Below are 14433 nucleotides of genomic sequence, written 5' to 3' on the forward strand. Positions count from 1 at the left end.
ATAGAGCAGAGCTGGACTTATTAAACAAAGAGAGGCATCAAAATATGGTTAAAACAAGCAAAACCTATCACATTAAGACACATCATTCACATCACTCCCCAGGCTAACATTCCACACTGGGACTAAGTTACCATGATCACCACAGCCATTTAACTTCTGAGTACATAACTTAACGCCAATGACATCTCACATACCCTGTAATTCTGGTGAGATTCAAAGTTGGAAAGTGGAGTATTGCATGCAGTGGAAAAGGGCATGACTTTCACTCCTCTATAAACAAGGCCTTTATCATAGAGCTGTTTGAAGACCCACCTGGCAAGTAAAGAGACAGAATTTTACAATTACATAACCATAATTCTATTTTCCCAAATGCAAACATTTATGCCAGTTTCTGTTTGTAGTTTCTCACAGCCAAAGAAGTGGAAACACAATGTCTCTCAACTGGTGAATAGCTGGTAAATTACAACACATCAGTATAATGAGATATTATGTAGACATTAAAAGTGCAAATATCTGTTGACATGGAAAGGTGTTCATGACTTGATGTTGACTGAGAAAAGCAACTGACACCATACTGTACAATGAGGTACCAATTATGTAAAACTGTATGTATCAGTATACATATTTACATTTTTAGAAATGCTAAAAAAGTAGATTTTCACCAATATGTTAACTATGGTTGGGATTTCAGACTTTTTTTTTTTAATTTAAATTTACTTATTTATTTATTTATTTTTGGCTGTGTTGGGTCTTTGTTGCTGCGCGCGGACTTTCTCTAGTTGCAGCAAGCGGGGGCTACTCTTCGTTGCGGTGTGCAGGCTTCTCATTGCGGTGGCTTCTCTTGTTGCGGAGCACGGGCTCTAGGCGCACAGGCTCAGTAGTTGTGGTGCAGGGGCTTAGTTGCTCCGCGGCATGTGGGATCTTCCCGGACCAGGGATCGAACCCGTGTCCCCTGCATTGGCAGGTGGATTCTCAACCACTGCACCACCAGAGAAGCCCAGACTTTTTGTTTTTCTTAATAGTTTTCTAGTATACTGCTTAAATTTCACTGTAATGGACAGTTTTACAGAGGCAATTTAAAAAGTATAAACCACTGGGATTAGGATCAGATCTCTCTCCTACAGTCAGTCAAAAACTTTTATCAAACACTTAAACATGTTGCTTTAAGCTAAATGTAGCAAGACACTGGAAAACAGTCATCCCAGGTTCTCCTGTGGTGACTACTCATCTTTCCCAATTGGGTGCCAGAATTCATTTGGTAGGAATCCTTACTTGTCTTTAACTCATTTTTACAGTTCGATTCCTATGTACTTGGCACAATAAATGAACTAAATTCTCTCCCATTTGTTAAAATACATTTTTATGTAAAACTGCAAGTATTTTCATGGTATTCCTTTGGCTTTGGACAAAGCCTAAAAGGTGACATCTTGTAACAAATTTCCCAAGTTTAAACTCAATCTTAAATTATATACTCTGATGCAAGGACATTAACAGGAGACCAGAGGAAAAGTGTCAGATTTGTATCATAAGACCAAGATTCAAGCCTAAGAGCCATATAGTTAGTTGAGTGATCTCAAGCAAGTCACAACCACTCGCCTTTACCTCAAAGAGGGTCCTAACCCAATCCACAGGACTTTCTGGATCACCTGGGAAAATTCATGTGGAAGTACTTTATATACTCAAAAGCACCAACTCAATCTAAATTATCACCATTAAATTAATGTTATCATTTTAAATGTATCTCCTACTATTTTTTTAATATTCACCCTAGGTCTATATGCCTTATTTATATGCCAACATGTTCCTCAGGAATAACTAACATTCTAATAGCAAGAGGCTTTGAAAACGGTTTTCCCCCGATTCAAGTATGTTTTATGTAAATTAAGAAGTCTGATGTAGAGCTATATTGTCCAACATGGTAGCACTAGCCACATGTGCTCATTTAAATTTATTAAAATTAGAAATTCAGTTTCTTGGTCATACTAACCACATTTAAGTGCTAAACTGTCCTGATCTAGAGCATAAAGAGTACCTTCTTTTTCAGAAGTTTAAGAGAAACCCTGCTTTTTAGAATGCCCTAATCATGAGAACTCCAACTACTCAGTGAAATGGGAAGCCCCCCTGTCCAAAGTTTCTGCCACGTCAGAGAGTTTAATCAGCTCTCACCCTTGGGTACATGGGTCTGGAGATGCACCCACAGGGGCACATCAGAGTCAGAGGGTCTGAGAACTGTCCCACGGTATATAGCTCCTCAAAGGCAAAGGCATGTGCCAAGCATGTGCAACAGATCTTGACTAACAGAAATGTAATCAGGTAGATAGGACGACAGTAAGAGGCACAAGCACCTACAGTGCAGCACAAAAATATGTATCCTACAAAAGAGCTTTGCAACTCACCTGTAATCTTGCATAATTTAACAAAAGTAGGACTCCCTCAAGGCCTGAGTTATGTACATAGGTCATTTTGCAACCATAATAACTATTTGCCCATTAATGATACATAATGATTCTCAGACTATTGTAGGAGGCTCAGGTTAAATCACCTATCAAGACTGGCATTGGGCTTCCCTGGTAGTGCAGTGGTTAAGAATCTGCCTGCCAATGCAGGGGACATGGGTTCGAGCCCTGGTCCGGGAAGATCCCACATGCCGCGGAGCAACTAAGTCCGTGTGCCACAACTACTGAGCCCGCATGCCTAGAGCCTGTGCTCTGCAACAAGAGACGCCACAGCAATGAGAAGCCTGCACACCGCAACGAAGAGCAGCCCCCAGTCACTGCAACTAGACAAAGCCCACATGCAGCAACAAAGACCCAATGCAGCCAAAAATAAATAAAATAGATTAAAAAAAAAAGACTGGCATTGCAACAGTTGTCTTATAATAGTAAAAGGAAGCAAAGTTCATTTCGAAACTCATGAAACAGTGACTGCATATACAACTTCTCTTAGTAAAAAATTCAAGTACACACCTCTTAGACTTAATTCCTTCAAACAAACAAACCCATTTCTGAAACCTAATTTTCCTAAAATTTGGTACTAGTTAATTTGACAAAAAAACCTTTAACTCACATCAGGCCATTTATATTCTTCATTTATTTTACTTAGTGTGAATAGTTATATGTTCTGATATAGAAACACTAATGAAATTGATTACAGGTTGCTGCTCAATCTGCTAGGGCCATTATATACTACAGAACATATGGATAACCTAATACCTTTCTAGAATCCAAAATTTACTGAATTCAAAAATAAACCTAGGGGTGGAAGGGACGAATAGGTGGAGTACAGTGGAATTTTAGGGCAATGCATAATTCTAGAATTATGGATATATGTCATCACACATTTGTCCAAATCCACAGAATGCATAACAAGAGTGAACCCTTATGTAAACTCTGGACTTTGGGTGATTATGATCTGTCAAGGTAGGTTCATGAATTGTAACAAATGTATCACTCTGGTGGGGGATGTTGATAATGGAGGAGGCTATGTATCTGTGGAGGCACAGTGTGTATGGGAAATCTGTATAGCTTCCTCTTTTATTTTTTTAGAGCATTTTTAGGTTCACAGCAAAATTAAGTCTTTAAAAACAGAAACAAAACAAATACATCCCCAAAGATTTCAGATAATTGTGGATCTGAAAACAAGCGGATTCATGCTAGAGCATCTCTACTACCTAATATAACAAAATAGTCATTATATTTCAACTTCAAATAAACTTACCAGACAGATTCCATGAATTGTGGATAGAGAGTTTTGTAGTCATTGTCAAAGTCAATCCATCGGCCAAGTCTGGTAATAGTAGACTTAAAAAATATGAATATTAGAGTTTTTAGACAATGGTATTTGTTATTGTATAGCAGTTTGTTTTACTTCTATTATCACTACATATGATGATTTTGGAAAAACAGAACAATCAATGGTTCAAGTAACTGTATACTGTAAACAACACATTTTGTAAGGTTAAGAACAAGTTTTCTTGGCATTCATCCTACATGCAGGGAATGTTATTTACAAGTATTAACATTCTTTTATAAAAGTCTACCAAAACTACCATTTGGCAAACACCACAAGTCTAACGGTTGCTGGCATGAATCATCAATGGTTGCTAAAATTACTGAGTCATAGTATGATAAGGAACAGGGTACTTACTAATTACAAAGGAAAAACTGCAACTTTACAATGGAGAAACCTGACAGAATCACCTTAGTGAACAAAGTGAACAACACCAATGAGACTTATCAGCATCATAGGCCTTCTGATATGATACACTGAGAAGGGGATGATGTTACTTCTGAAGAATAGCAAATTTGACAGTCAAAGTGGTAAGAGAGTAAAGATGGAAAAAAATAAAAGCCAGACATGTTTTTAAGTTGTACATATATATTGATCTGAGAGCCACAGAGGAAAGGGGGAGTTGAGGACCTTTGTTCCTAAGCACATCAGAATAAGAGAGGACAAGAGCTCTGCTGGCACCAGACAGTTACTAAAATGTACCAGTTGTGGGAGCTCTATTACTAAGAGAAGCAGTGGGCAAGATGGGAGTCAATATAAAACAATGGGTACAAATGTGAATTGTTTTTAACATCTGAATTTTTTTATTGCCAAGATTCAAGTTAATCTATTTGCTAGGACAGCATGATTCCTGTCATATACTGTGGGTAGGTAGGAGATTAAACATGGAAGACCAATCAAGCACATAGAAATCCGAAAAGAAAGGGTTCAGTTTAAGCTAACAGTTTAAGTAATGGAGTTGAAGATGGAAGCTAAACACTCCTTTAAAGAGGATTATCAACCCCTCTTTTGTTACACTTTTGGGCACATCTCATAAAAAGCACAAGGAACCATAAAACATTTCAACCCCCATTTAAAAGCTAGAGTTTTTTTTCATTCTACTTAAAATAACCAAAAATACCTTCCACTCAGTAGAATATCGCATCACAATTGCTCGGCACTGACTGTTATATTCTGCAATCCCCAATTTGGCTACATCCTCTGGTCCTCTGATTCCCAGTGTCTTATCAATTTCATATTCCTGAAAATTTGCAATAAGATTGTTAACATCCCTGCCCTATGAAACAAATGCAATTCGACAAAACTAGAAAATAAAACAGATTAAAAAAAATTAGTTCTCAGAAAATCTACAGAGAAAACAAACTATAAATAGTATTATAAAAATGAAGAGGGCTTCCCTGGTGGCGCAATGGTTGAGAATCTGCCTGCCAATGCAGGGGACACGGGTTCGAGCCCTGGTCTGGGAAGATCCCACATGCCGCGGAGCAGCTGGGCCCGTGAGCCACAATTACTGAGCCTGCGTGTCTGGAGCCTGTGCTCCACGACAGGAGAGGCCGCGATGGTGAGAGGCCCGCGCACCGCGATGAAGAGTGGCCCCCGCTTGCCACAACTAGAGCGAGCCCTTGCACAAAAACGAAGACCCAACACAGCCATAAATAAATAAATAAATTAATTAAATTAAATTAAAAAACGATAATAATAAAAATTTAAAAAAATGAAGAAAGTCTGATTATAGCAAAAATTCATACTTTAACGTATTATATAATGAAATCTAATGCTTATTAAAAAATCAAAACATTATAAGGCTGGTGACTCAAACATACCACAGGTAAACCATGACAATCCCATCCAAATCTTCTGTCAACGTGAAGCCCACTCTGGTGAGCGTATCTTGTGACTATATCTTTAATTGTCCCTGCAAGTATATGTCCATAGTGAGGCAGTCCAGTTGCAAAAGGAGGCCCATCATAGAAGGTAAATCTAAGAGGTAATAAAAATACGTTAAGTTACTTTAAAACAGACAGCAAAAATTTAGGACAGCATTTTTCTATAGATAGCTCCTGTAACTGTAGAGCCTTTGGGGAGAAGAAAAGCTGCGAGGCTAGGAAACTCAGACAGAACTGATTAGATATCTACTGGAGGCCCTGCCTTTAAAAAAGCTAATTATGACAGAGTTGGAGAGACCTGTATTGGACCACCCATCCTTCATTAATTAGTTCCATGATATAAGGGAAATTATTCATCCTGATCCTGAGTTATCTATAAAATAGAGCAACAAACACCTATGATAAAGTTTTTGAGCACAGGAGACACATGATGAAAACAGTAATTAAAGAAAGGACTGGTCTTTAGGTGAATGAAGACTAGAGGCAGGAAGTACCCCAATAGGAGGCTATTACACTACTAGTCTAAATGCTTAAATGAGGGTAGTGATAATGAGAAAAGTGGAAAGGAAGAGAATGATATATAAACTCTATTCGGAAGACCTCTTATTCTTAAAGACTCTACCTTTACCAAAGAAATTCACATACTTTGGCCTATGTTTTGATTGCTTTAAGCATTCCTGAAAACAATTAAAGTCAGACCAAAACTGCAAGATTTTCTCTTCTTCAGCAGGAAAATTGATGTTTTCTGGAACTTGTTGAACCATTTTGTTACTGCAAGAGAAATCAAATTTATTATTCTCAAAAGAGAAATCTAGGAATAACATACATTAAAATAAATGTACCTATCACTAGCCATGATACTACCTGGTACTTAAAAAAAATTCCCCTTTTTTTAAGGTAAAGTTCACATACCATAAAGTTCACCCTTTTAAAGTATATAATATGGGACTTCCCTGGTGGTCCAGTGGCTAAGACCGCACTCCCAATGAAGGGGGCCTGGGTTCGATCCCTGGTCAGGGAACTAGATCCCACATGCCACAACTAAAAAAAGATCCCACGTGCCGCAACGAAGGTCCTGCATGCTGCAACTAAGACCTGGTGCAGCCAAATAAATAAATAAATATTAAAAAAAAATAAAGTGTACAATTCATTTTTACCTTTTTTTTTTTTTAAAGTATATTCACAAGGTTGGGCAACCACCACCACTCACTAATTCCAGAACATTTTCTTTACTACTCCCTCTTCTGCCCTCCAAGAACTTGTACACATTAGCAGTCACTCTCTATTCTCCTCTTCCCCAGCCTCCTGGAGACCATTAATCTGCTTTCTGCCTCTCTAGATTTTCCTATTCCGGACATTTCACATAAATGAAATTATGTACATACAGCCTATTGCGTCTGGCTTCTTTTACTTAGAATTATGTTTTCGAGGTTCACCCATGTTGTGATATGTACTCATACTTCATTGCTTTTTATAGCTGAATAATATTTCATCATATGGATATGCCACTTTTTGTTTATCCATTCATCAGTTCATGGACATTAGCATTGTTTCCACTTTTGGACAGAGCTGCTATGAATATTCATGTATAAGTTTTTATGTGGACATGTGTTTCCAGCTCTCTTAAGTAAATACCTAGGAGTACAACTGCTGGGTAATATGGTAACTGTGTTTAACTTTTTGAGAAACTGCCAAAATGTTTTCCAAAGCTCCTGTGTCATTTTACATTCTCCCCGCAGAGAATGAGATTCCAGTTTTTCTACATCCTCACTCCTTATCGTCCATCTTTGGATTATAGGAAATCCTAGTGGGTATAACGTGGTATCTCATTGCAGTTTTGATTTCCATTTCCCTAATGATTAGTGATGTTGAGCTTATTGGCCATTTCATACCTTCTTTGGAGAAATGTCTATTCATCCTTTGCCCATTGTTTAATTGGGTTGTCTTTTTACTGTTGAGTTGTAAGAGTTCTTTATATTCTAGATAAAATCCCCTTATCAGTTACAGGATTTGCAAAAATTTTTTCCCATTCCGTGGCTTGTTTCTTATTTTCTTCATGGTATATTCTTTGAAGCACAAACACTTTTAATTTTGGTGAAGTCCTGTTTATTTACTGGTTTCGCTACTTCAACTTTTGGTGTCATATCTAAGAAACCACTACAGATAACAAGGTTGTGAAGTTTTAGCTCTTATATTTAGGCCACTGATCCATCTTGAGTTATTTCTGTATATGGTATGAAGTAGAAATATATGGTACTTTTAAATTTATTTCAGAATTTGTGTCCAATTCACACTCTTCACTTATTCTACAACTACAGTATAACATTTAGTAATTGCAGACAACACGCTTAAAAAAAAAAGAAAAGAAAATCTTGGCACAAAATGGATTAAAGACCTAAGTGTAAGGCCAGACACTATCAAACTCTTAGAGGAAAACATAGGCAGAACACTCTATGACATAAATCACAGCAAGATTCTTTTTGACCCAGCTCCTAGAGAAATGGAAATAAAAACACAAATAAACAAATGGGACCTAATGAAACTTAAAAGCTTTTGCACAGCAAAGGAAACCAAAAACAAGACCAAAAGACAACCCTCAGAATGGGAGAAAATATTTGCAAATGAAGCAACTGACAAAGGATTAATCTCCAAGATTTACAAGCAGCTCATGCAGCTCAATAACAAAAAAACAAACAACCCAATCCAAAAATGGGCAGAAGACCTAAATAGACATTTCTCCAAAGAAGATATACAGATGGCCAACAGACACATGAAAGAATGCTCAACATCATTAATCATTAGAGAAATGCAAATCAAAACTACAATGAGATATCATCTCACACCGGTCAGATTGGCCATCATCAAAAAATCTAGAAACAATAAATGCTGGAGAGGGTGTGGAGAAAAGGGAACACTCTTGCACTGTTGGTGGGAATGTAAATTGATACAGCCACTATGGAGAACAGTATGGAGGTTCCTTAAAAAACTACAAATAGAACTACCATACGACCCAGCAATCCCACTACTGGGCATATACCCTGAGAAAACCGTAGTTCAAAAAGAGTCATGTACCAAAATGTTCATTGCAGCTCTATTTACAATAGCCAGGACCTGGAAGCAACCTAAGTGTCCATCATCGGATGAATGGATAAAGAAGATGTGGCACATATATACAATGGAATATTACTCAGCCATAAAAAGAAATGAAATGGAGGTATTTGTAATGAGGTGGATGGAGTTAGAGTCTGTCATACAGAGTGAAATAAGTCAGAAAGAGAAAAACAAATACAGTATGCTAACACATATATATGGAATCTAAGGGAAAAAAAAAAAGGCCATGAAGAACCTAGTGGCAAGACAGGAATAAAGACACAGAACTACTAGAGAATGGACTTGAGGATATGGGGAGGGGGAAGGGTGAGATGTGACAGGGTGAGAGAGTGTCATAGACATATATACACTACCAGATGTACAATAGATAGCTAGTGGGAAGCAGCCACATAGCACAGGGAGATCAGCTCGGTGCTTTGTGACCACCTAGAGGGGTGGGATGGGGAGGGTGGGAGGGAGGGAGATGCAAGAGGGAAGAGATATGGGAACATATGTATATGTATAACTGATTCACTTTGTTATAAAGCAGAAACTAACACACCATTGTAAAGCAATTATACTTCAATAAAGATGTTTTTAAAAAAAAAAAAAAGGAAAATCTTGGCAATTCTATCTAATGATACTAAAAATTCATTAATAATCTGAAAAAATAAATCTCAAAGTAGGTAAAAATTCTTACCTACATTCACAGGACAGAAAGTACTTCTGCTGAATCAACCTAATCTTTCTGAGGAAAACAGGCAAAACCTAAAAAAACTGTGAAGCTAAAAAGATGAGAATCACATTCAAATAATTCCTAGCTCATTCTAATTTTACATTTTATCACTTTTGTTGCTTACTCATGATTTTTGTAAAAGACAAACTCTATATCTCTCTGATTTAGTGCCTGGTGAGATAAGTCTTAAAGTATCTTTTTTCAGAAGTTTGTTAATAACCTCTTTCAGAAACACTTGATCAGTCGGGGCTTAACTATCTAGTGAGCATCCTCGAGCCCATTCCTCCTCAAAGCCTATTTATTCTCACTTTATAATTCTAATAAGGTTGGTGACCAGATTTCCAAGCCAACATCAGATTAGAAGGGGACAGAATTGCTAATAATGAGAAAACAACAGAGAAGGTGGAAAACCTTAACAACACAAGAACTGTAACAGTCTGGGATAACTGACTCTAGGAGCAAAGAGACTTACATACCTCAACCAATTCTGACAACATCAAATCCTAAGTACAGTAATTGACCCATGCCATCAAAAAAAATTTTTTTTATAAAAAACAAATAAAAAATAAATTTATGCTGGAAATTATGGAGTTTCAAAGACAAATACAGTCCTTACTATGTTAACTCATTTCTATTCTATTTTATTTGACAGAGAATGTGAAGAGACTAACCAAAAGATTAACCATGAAATGGCAAATACACACATTGATTAATAATAAAATTAGGGAATCTAAAAATTATATGGAAATTCAAGATCAGGGAAAATTTAAATCATGCAGCTCCTATGCTTTTATCAATTAGCAACACTGATTCAAAATATGACTGTGAGCTTCCTAGCAGCCAAGACAAGGGATAAAAAGTTAAAAGGATATTGATTTTGCACATAAGAGAAAAATCTATAAAAAATGAGATTTATGCCACTGAGGTCTGAGTCACACATGGAAATGAGTGATCTGTTTAATAAACATTTTTAACATCAGAAAAAACATTTTTTTAAGTTTGTTACAAGCGGTGTCTTTCCTTTTGTCCCCCTGTCATTTATTTTTGAGATGTGACAGTACCTTTGAGTTTTATATAGGAAAAAAATAAGGAAAGAACAGGTGGGCCATTTAACTCAACTATCCATTTCTGATTAGAGTGTGCCATTAAATGTTATTAAACAGAAGCTGAAAGGCATTTTGGATCTTCAGTTCTTGTTATAATTTCCAGCCTTTGAAGGATGGAGAGAGGTGTTAGTCTGTGCATTTACTGATTTAGTAGAGTCCTACTGGTTCAGTGACAACCTTACTAGAGGCCAATTGAAACTTAAGGGGTTACATTTGAAGACTAACAGATCTTTAGATATCAACATATTTATTTCTGTCACCCCCTAATGCTTGTCAAGGCTGGTCCTATGATTGCCAGCATCTATGGAAGTTGATTAGAGCAGACTCACCAGCCCCACCTCGGACTGAGGAGTCTGAACCTGCTTTTTAACAAGATCCTAGGGGACAAGCATGCACATCAAAATTTAAGTCATTCTCTTAAACTGTTCTGACCATTATTCTGGAATATCTATCTGAACTTTTTTTTTTTGAGAAAATGAGATTTAAGCTTTCTGTGAAGATGGCTTTTAACTTTTATAAAATTTTCTAGAGAGCTTCTACTCCCCCCAAAGATTAAGAACCACTGCATTATTAGGCCAAACACAAAGACCCATGCAATGGTATAGACTATTCCAGGAAGAGCCATGTATCAGTGACCGGGCTATGGCGGCTGCTGAGGAGAAACGGCCCCCATGCATAAATCACAGGATTGCTCTGGCCCCTCACATCCACTGGAGAGCTGTACCTGCACAACAGCATCCAGTAACCACAGGGCTCTTGGGGGAAAGGGGGAGCAGAAAGAAGAGGGAGATTAACCCTACCAGGTCATGCTCAGGGAAGCAACCTCCTCTTCTTCCCTTTAACTATAATCCAAGGCCTCCTCTATCTTCCTTATTCCATGACTCCTTCAGACCTCTTTAGCCTCAACTTCCTGTTCAGAAATTTCTAGACACCCTCCTTCACCTTTACTTGTATTTACCTCCACAGATCTTGGAAAAGCATACCAAAAACATTTTTGTTTAAAATAAATCTCATGATCTTCCTTGCCACACTTGCTCCCATTTTTAATTCCACTGTACTAGTAGTTCCACTATTCCTTCCCATTACCTGAAATTTCTGAGTCACCCTTAATACTACCAGAAGACCCCCACATCCAGTTGATCACCAAGTCATGTGGGTCTGACTTCTAAGTCTATTTCTCTATTCCCTCTTCCTCATTCTCAGGTCTTCATAACTTGTTACATTAAGTCAAATTTAACCCAAGAGGTGGGTCCATCTCCAGCCTTTTCACAGACTACTTATATCCTATTAACATATAACCCAGAGATTTACTTACACAAATGTATAAAATATGTACAAAGATATCAACTGAAGCGTTTCTATAGACAAATATCTGAAAACAACTTAAATATCCACGAATAGATTAGACTAAAATAAATTATGGTACATCAATACCATGCAGGCATTAAAAATAATAAATCATAATATATCAAATATATATATTCCTTATACATACTGAGAAAGAAAACAGCAAGTCACAGTTATAGCAATTTATACTATGTGTATTATAATATTTTCAAGAGATTAAAAATACACTAAGTCTATGTTTAAGTAATTCTGTATTTAATTTAGAAGGCTACCCACCAAACTTAACAATGGCTACCACCAGAGAATAGGATTAGATGAGGAAGGCGTGAAAGAACAGATTTTTATTTACTTCATATTACTCTGTTTTGATTACTTTTGAGTATGTATTAACTTTATCATAAAAAGTTTAAAAATAAAGGGAAAAATAAATACTATACATCCTACACACCACCTTCCTAATAGAAAAGTTCTGAAAGTATCACTTCTGTATTAAAAAAAGAAAAATGCAATGGTTCCTCACTCCCAATGGTTTCTGTACAGACTTTTCAGTGGGGTAGCATGATCTTACCCACAATTACTACTCCTAGCCTTTACTCTTACAAAACTCAAGCTCCAACTACATCACATTCTTGACACTGCTGAGAAACAAAACTGCTTTGCTGACATACTGCTTTGCGTTCAGGCCCTTTCTCCAAATACTCTAGAACTACTTAGCTTAAATGTACTCTGCTCTATGGGGATTTACCAATCCCCTTTTTACAAAACTAATATCCCCCTCCCTGGAATCTGCTCCTCTCCCACACATTATGGTTTATTTGTATTGCATGCCCATGTCTCTCCAATTCAACTGTAAACTTATTGCTGGCAAAAGCATTTTACTATCTAACCTCTTACTATCCTACCATGTGCTTACACATGGTAGTGCTCAAAAAGTTTGAACAAATCCCTTTGTCAGCATCCTTAGTTTCCATCAGTGATATTTCCCCCACCTGTCTTTCCAATATCCCACTCCGGGGGCTCCTCTTGGCAAGGATAATGGTTAAGAGGGTTGGCTTTGGTATTTGACAGTTTTGGTGCCACAACTTAGTATGTGACTTACAGGAAAAGTTACTCAACCTTTAAACCTCAATTCTGCCACCTGTAAAATAAAGTTTGTAAATACAATGCTAATTTAACGTTAAGTGAAATAATGGCTATCAGAGCAATCACATGTCTGTCATCTATGGAAATTATTATCATTACTCCTTTGTCCACAAATTCTACTCTATTGCCTTTGCCCAGTCACTGTATCATCTTTCCAAAAACATTTAAGAGTGCAATCTGCATTTAGCTGCCTTCTCTTCCCTATAATTCACTCTCTAATCACTTATGAAGAAGATATACTGTCCACCATTTTACTGACATTTACTTTGTAAAAGTTCATCGTATTACTTAGAAATCCCTAAAACAATTGCTTTGCCTCTAGTTTCATACTTCCTGACCTCTCTGCAACACCTGAATGAATGCTAAAAGTAATACTGTCAAACCTAATAAAAAACTTATCTTCTCTTCTGGATTCATTTCAAACACCACTTCACTCAAGAAGGAAACCACAAATTCATAAGCCTGGAAGCCAAGCATCATCTTCCACTTGTTCCTCACACGAAGCTGCAGTGACTACAACAACTCCCCATCTCCTGAATCACACACACTTTAAAATCCTGCTATACATTATACTACAGTCCCCTGCACCATATCCCCAAGTTCCTTCTCATCTTCAAGGCTCCAAACCTACTGCAGTTCCTGAGAAGCCGTCTCCTTCTCCCACCTCCAAATCCCACTTAGGAACTGTCTTCCTCCTCTGTGCACTTGGAATACTGTATTATTAGACTGTGTAAGAGCCGAGGACGGGGGATTCCCCTCTAATCCCAGGCACCCAGCAATAAATGCCCATTCGTGGGAGCCTAAGACTTTGTTCTTATGAATACCTAGACTTCCAAGTAATTTCGTCCATCTTCTGAACTCCAGTAAGCTCGATCACACCAAATTCACAGAACCACCCAACAGTTCAAGTGTTACCAGGATACCAGGCTGAAGCTGAGAAACTTCCAAGGGTTGTAATCCTCGGCCCGAGAGACAAGCCAGGATTGGTACCTGGTTCTGAGTTCTTTCGCCCCACTTAGACCTCCTCCCAATGTTTTCCTTGGAAACGGATATGCACGTAACTAACCCATAGCCCAAAATAAACATTAAAAAAAAAAAAAATCTTGTGTACCGGAGGGGACCGTGGATCCCAGTGGGCAGTAAGGAGCGTACCTGAGGGGCCCGTGTGCAGGACAGGTTGACCTGAGGGGCCCCGCGGGCAGGATGGGGAGTACCTGAGGGGCCTCCGCGAGCAGTACCAGGCGTACCTGAGGGGCCTCCGAGCCTGAGTACCTCGGAATGAGCCGCGTCTACGCCTTGGTCAAGAGTCTAGAGGTGATGCAACTCCCCGAAAGCG

General features: G+C 37.9%; 1 protein-coding gene and 1 non-coding gene across 4 annotated transcripts in view; both read right to left on the reverse strand.

Moving 5' to 3' along the window:
• IARS1 (isoleucyl-tRNA synthetase 1) overlaps positions 1-14433 on the reverse strand; it is an 81750-nt gene extending 67317 nt beyond the window's left edge. For 2 of the 3 annotated variants that reach the window (XM_061200606.1, XM_061200604.1), the window contains exons 1-6: positions 14250-14420; positions 6321-6446; positions 5613-5769; positions 4910-5029; positions 3718-3800; positions 195-312 (exon numbers count right to left, since the gene is read on the reverse strand). In XM_061200606.1, the coding sequence (XP_061056589.1) occupies positions 195-312; positions 3718-3800; positions 4910-5029; positions 5613-5769; positions 6321-6439 (597 nt within the window). In that variant the 5' untranslated portion in view covers positions 6440-6446; positions 14250-14420. Of the gene's footprint in view, positions 1-194; positions 313-3717; positions 3801-4909; positions 5030-5612; positions 5770-6320; positions 6447-14249 lie in introns of all 3 variants that reach the window. The other variant, XM_061200605.1, reaches the window with a different exon arrangement.
• LOC133098465 (small nucleolar RNA SNORA84) lies at positions 11229-11361 on the reverse strand. The gene has a single exon (XR_009702167.1). It is a non-coding gene; the product is annotated as a small nucleolar RNA SNORA84 (small nucleolar RNA).

The sequence above is a fragment of the Eubalaena glacialis genome, chromosome 9 (assembly GCF_028564815.1).
Source record: "Eubalaena glacialis isolate mEubGla1 chromosome 9, mEubGla1.1.hap2.+ XY, whole genome shotgun sequence".
NCBI lineage: Eukaryota > Metazoa > Chordata > Mammalia > Artiodactyla > Balaenidae > Eubalaena > Eubalaena glacialis.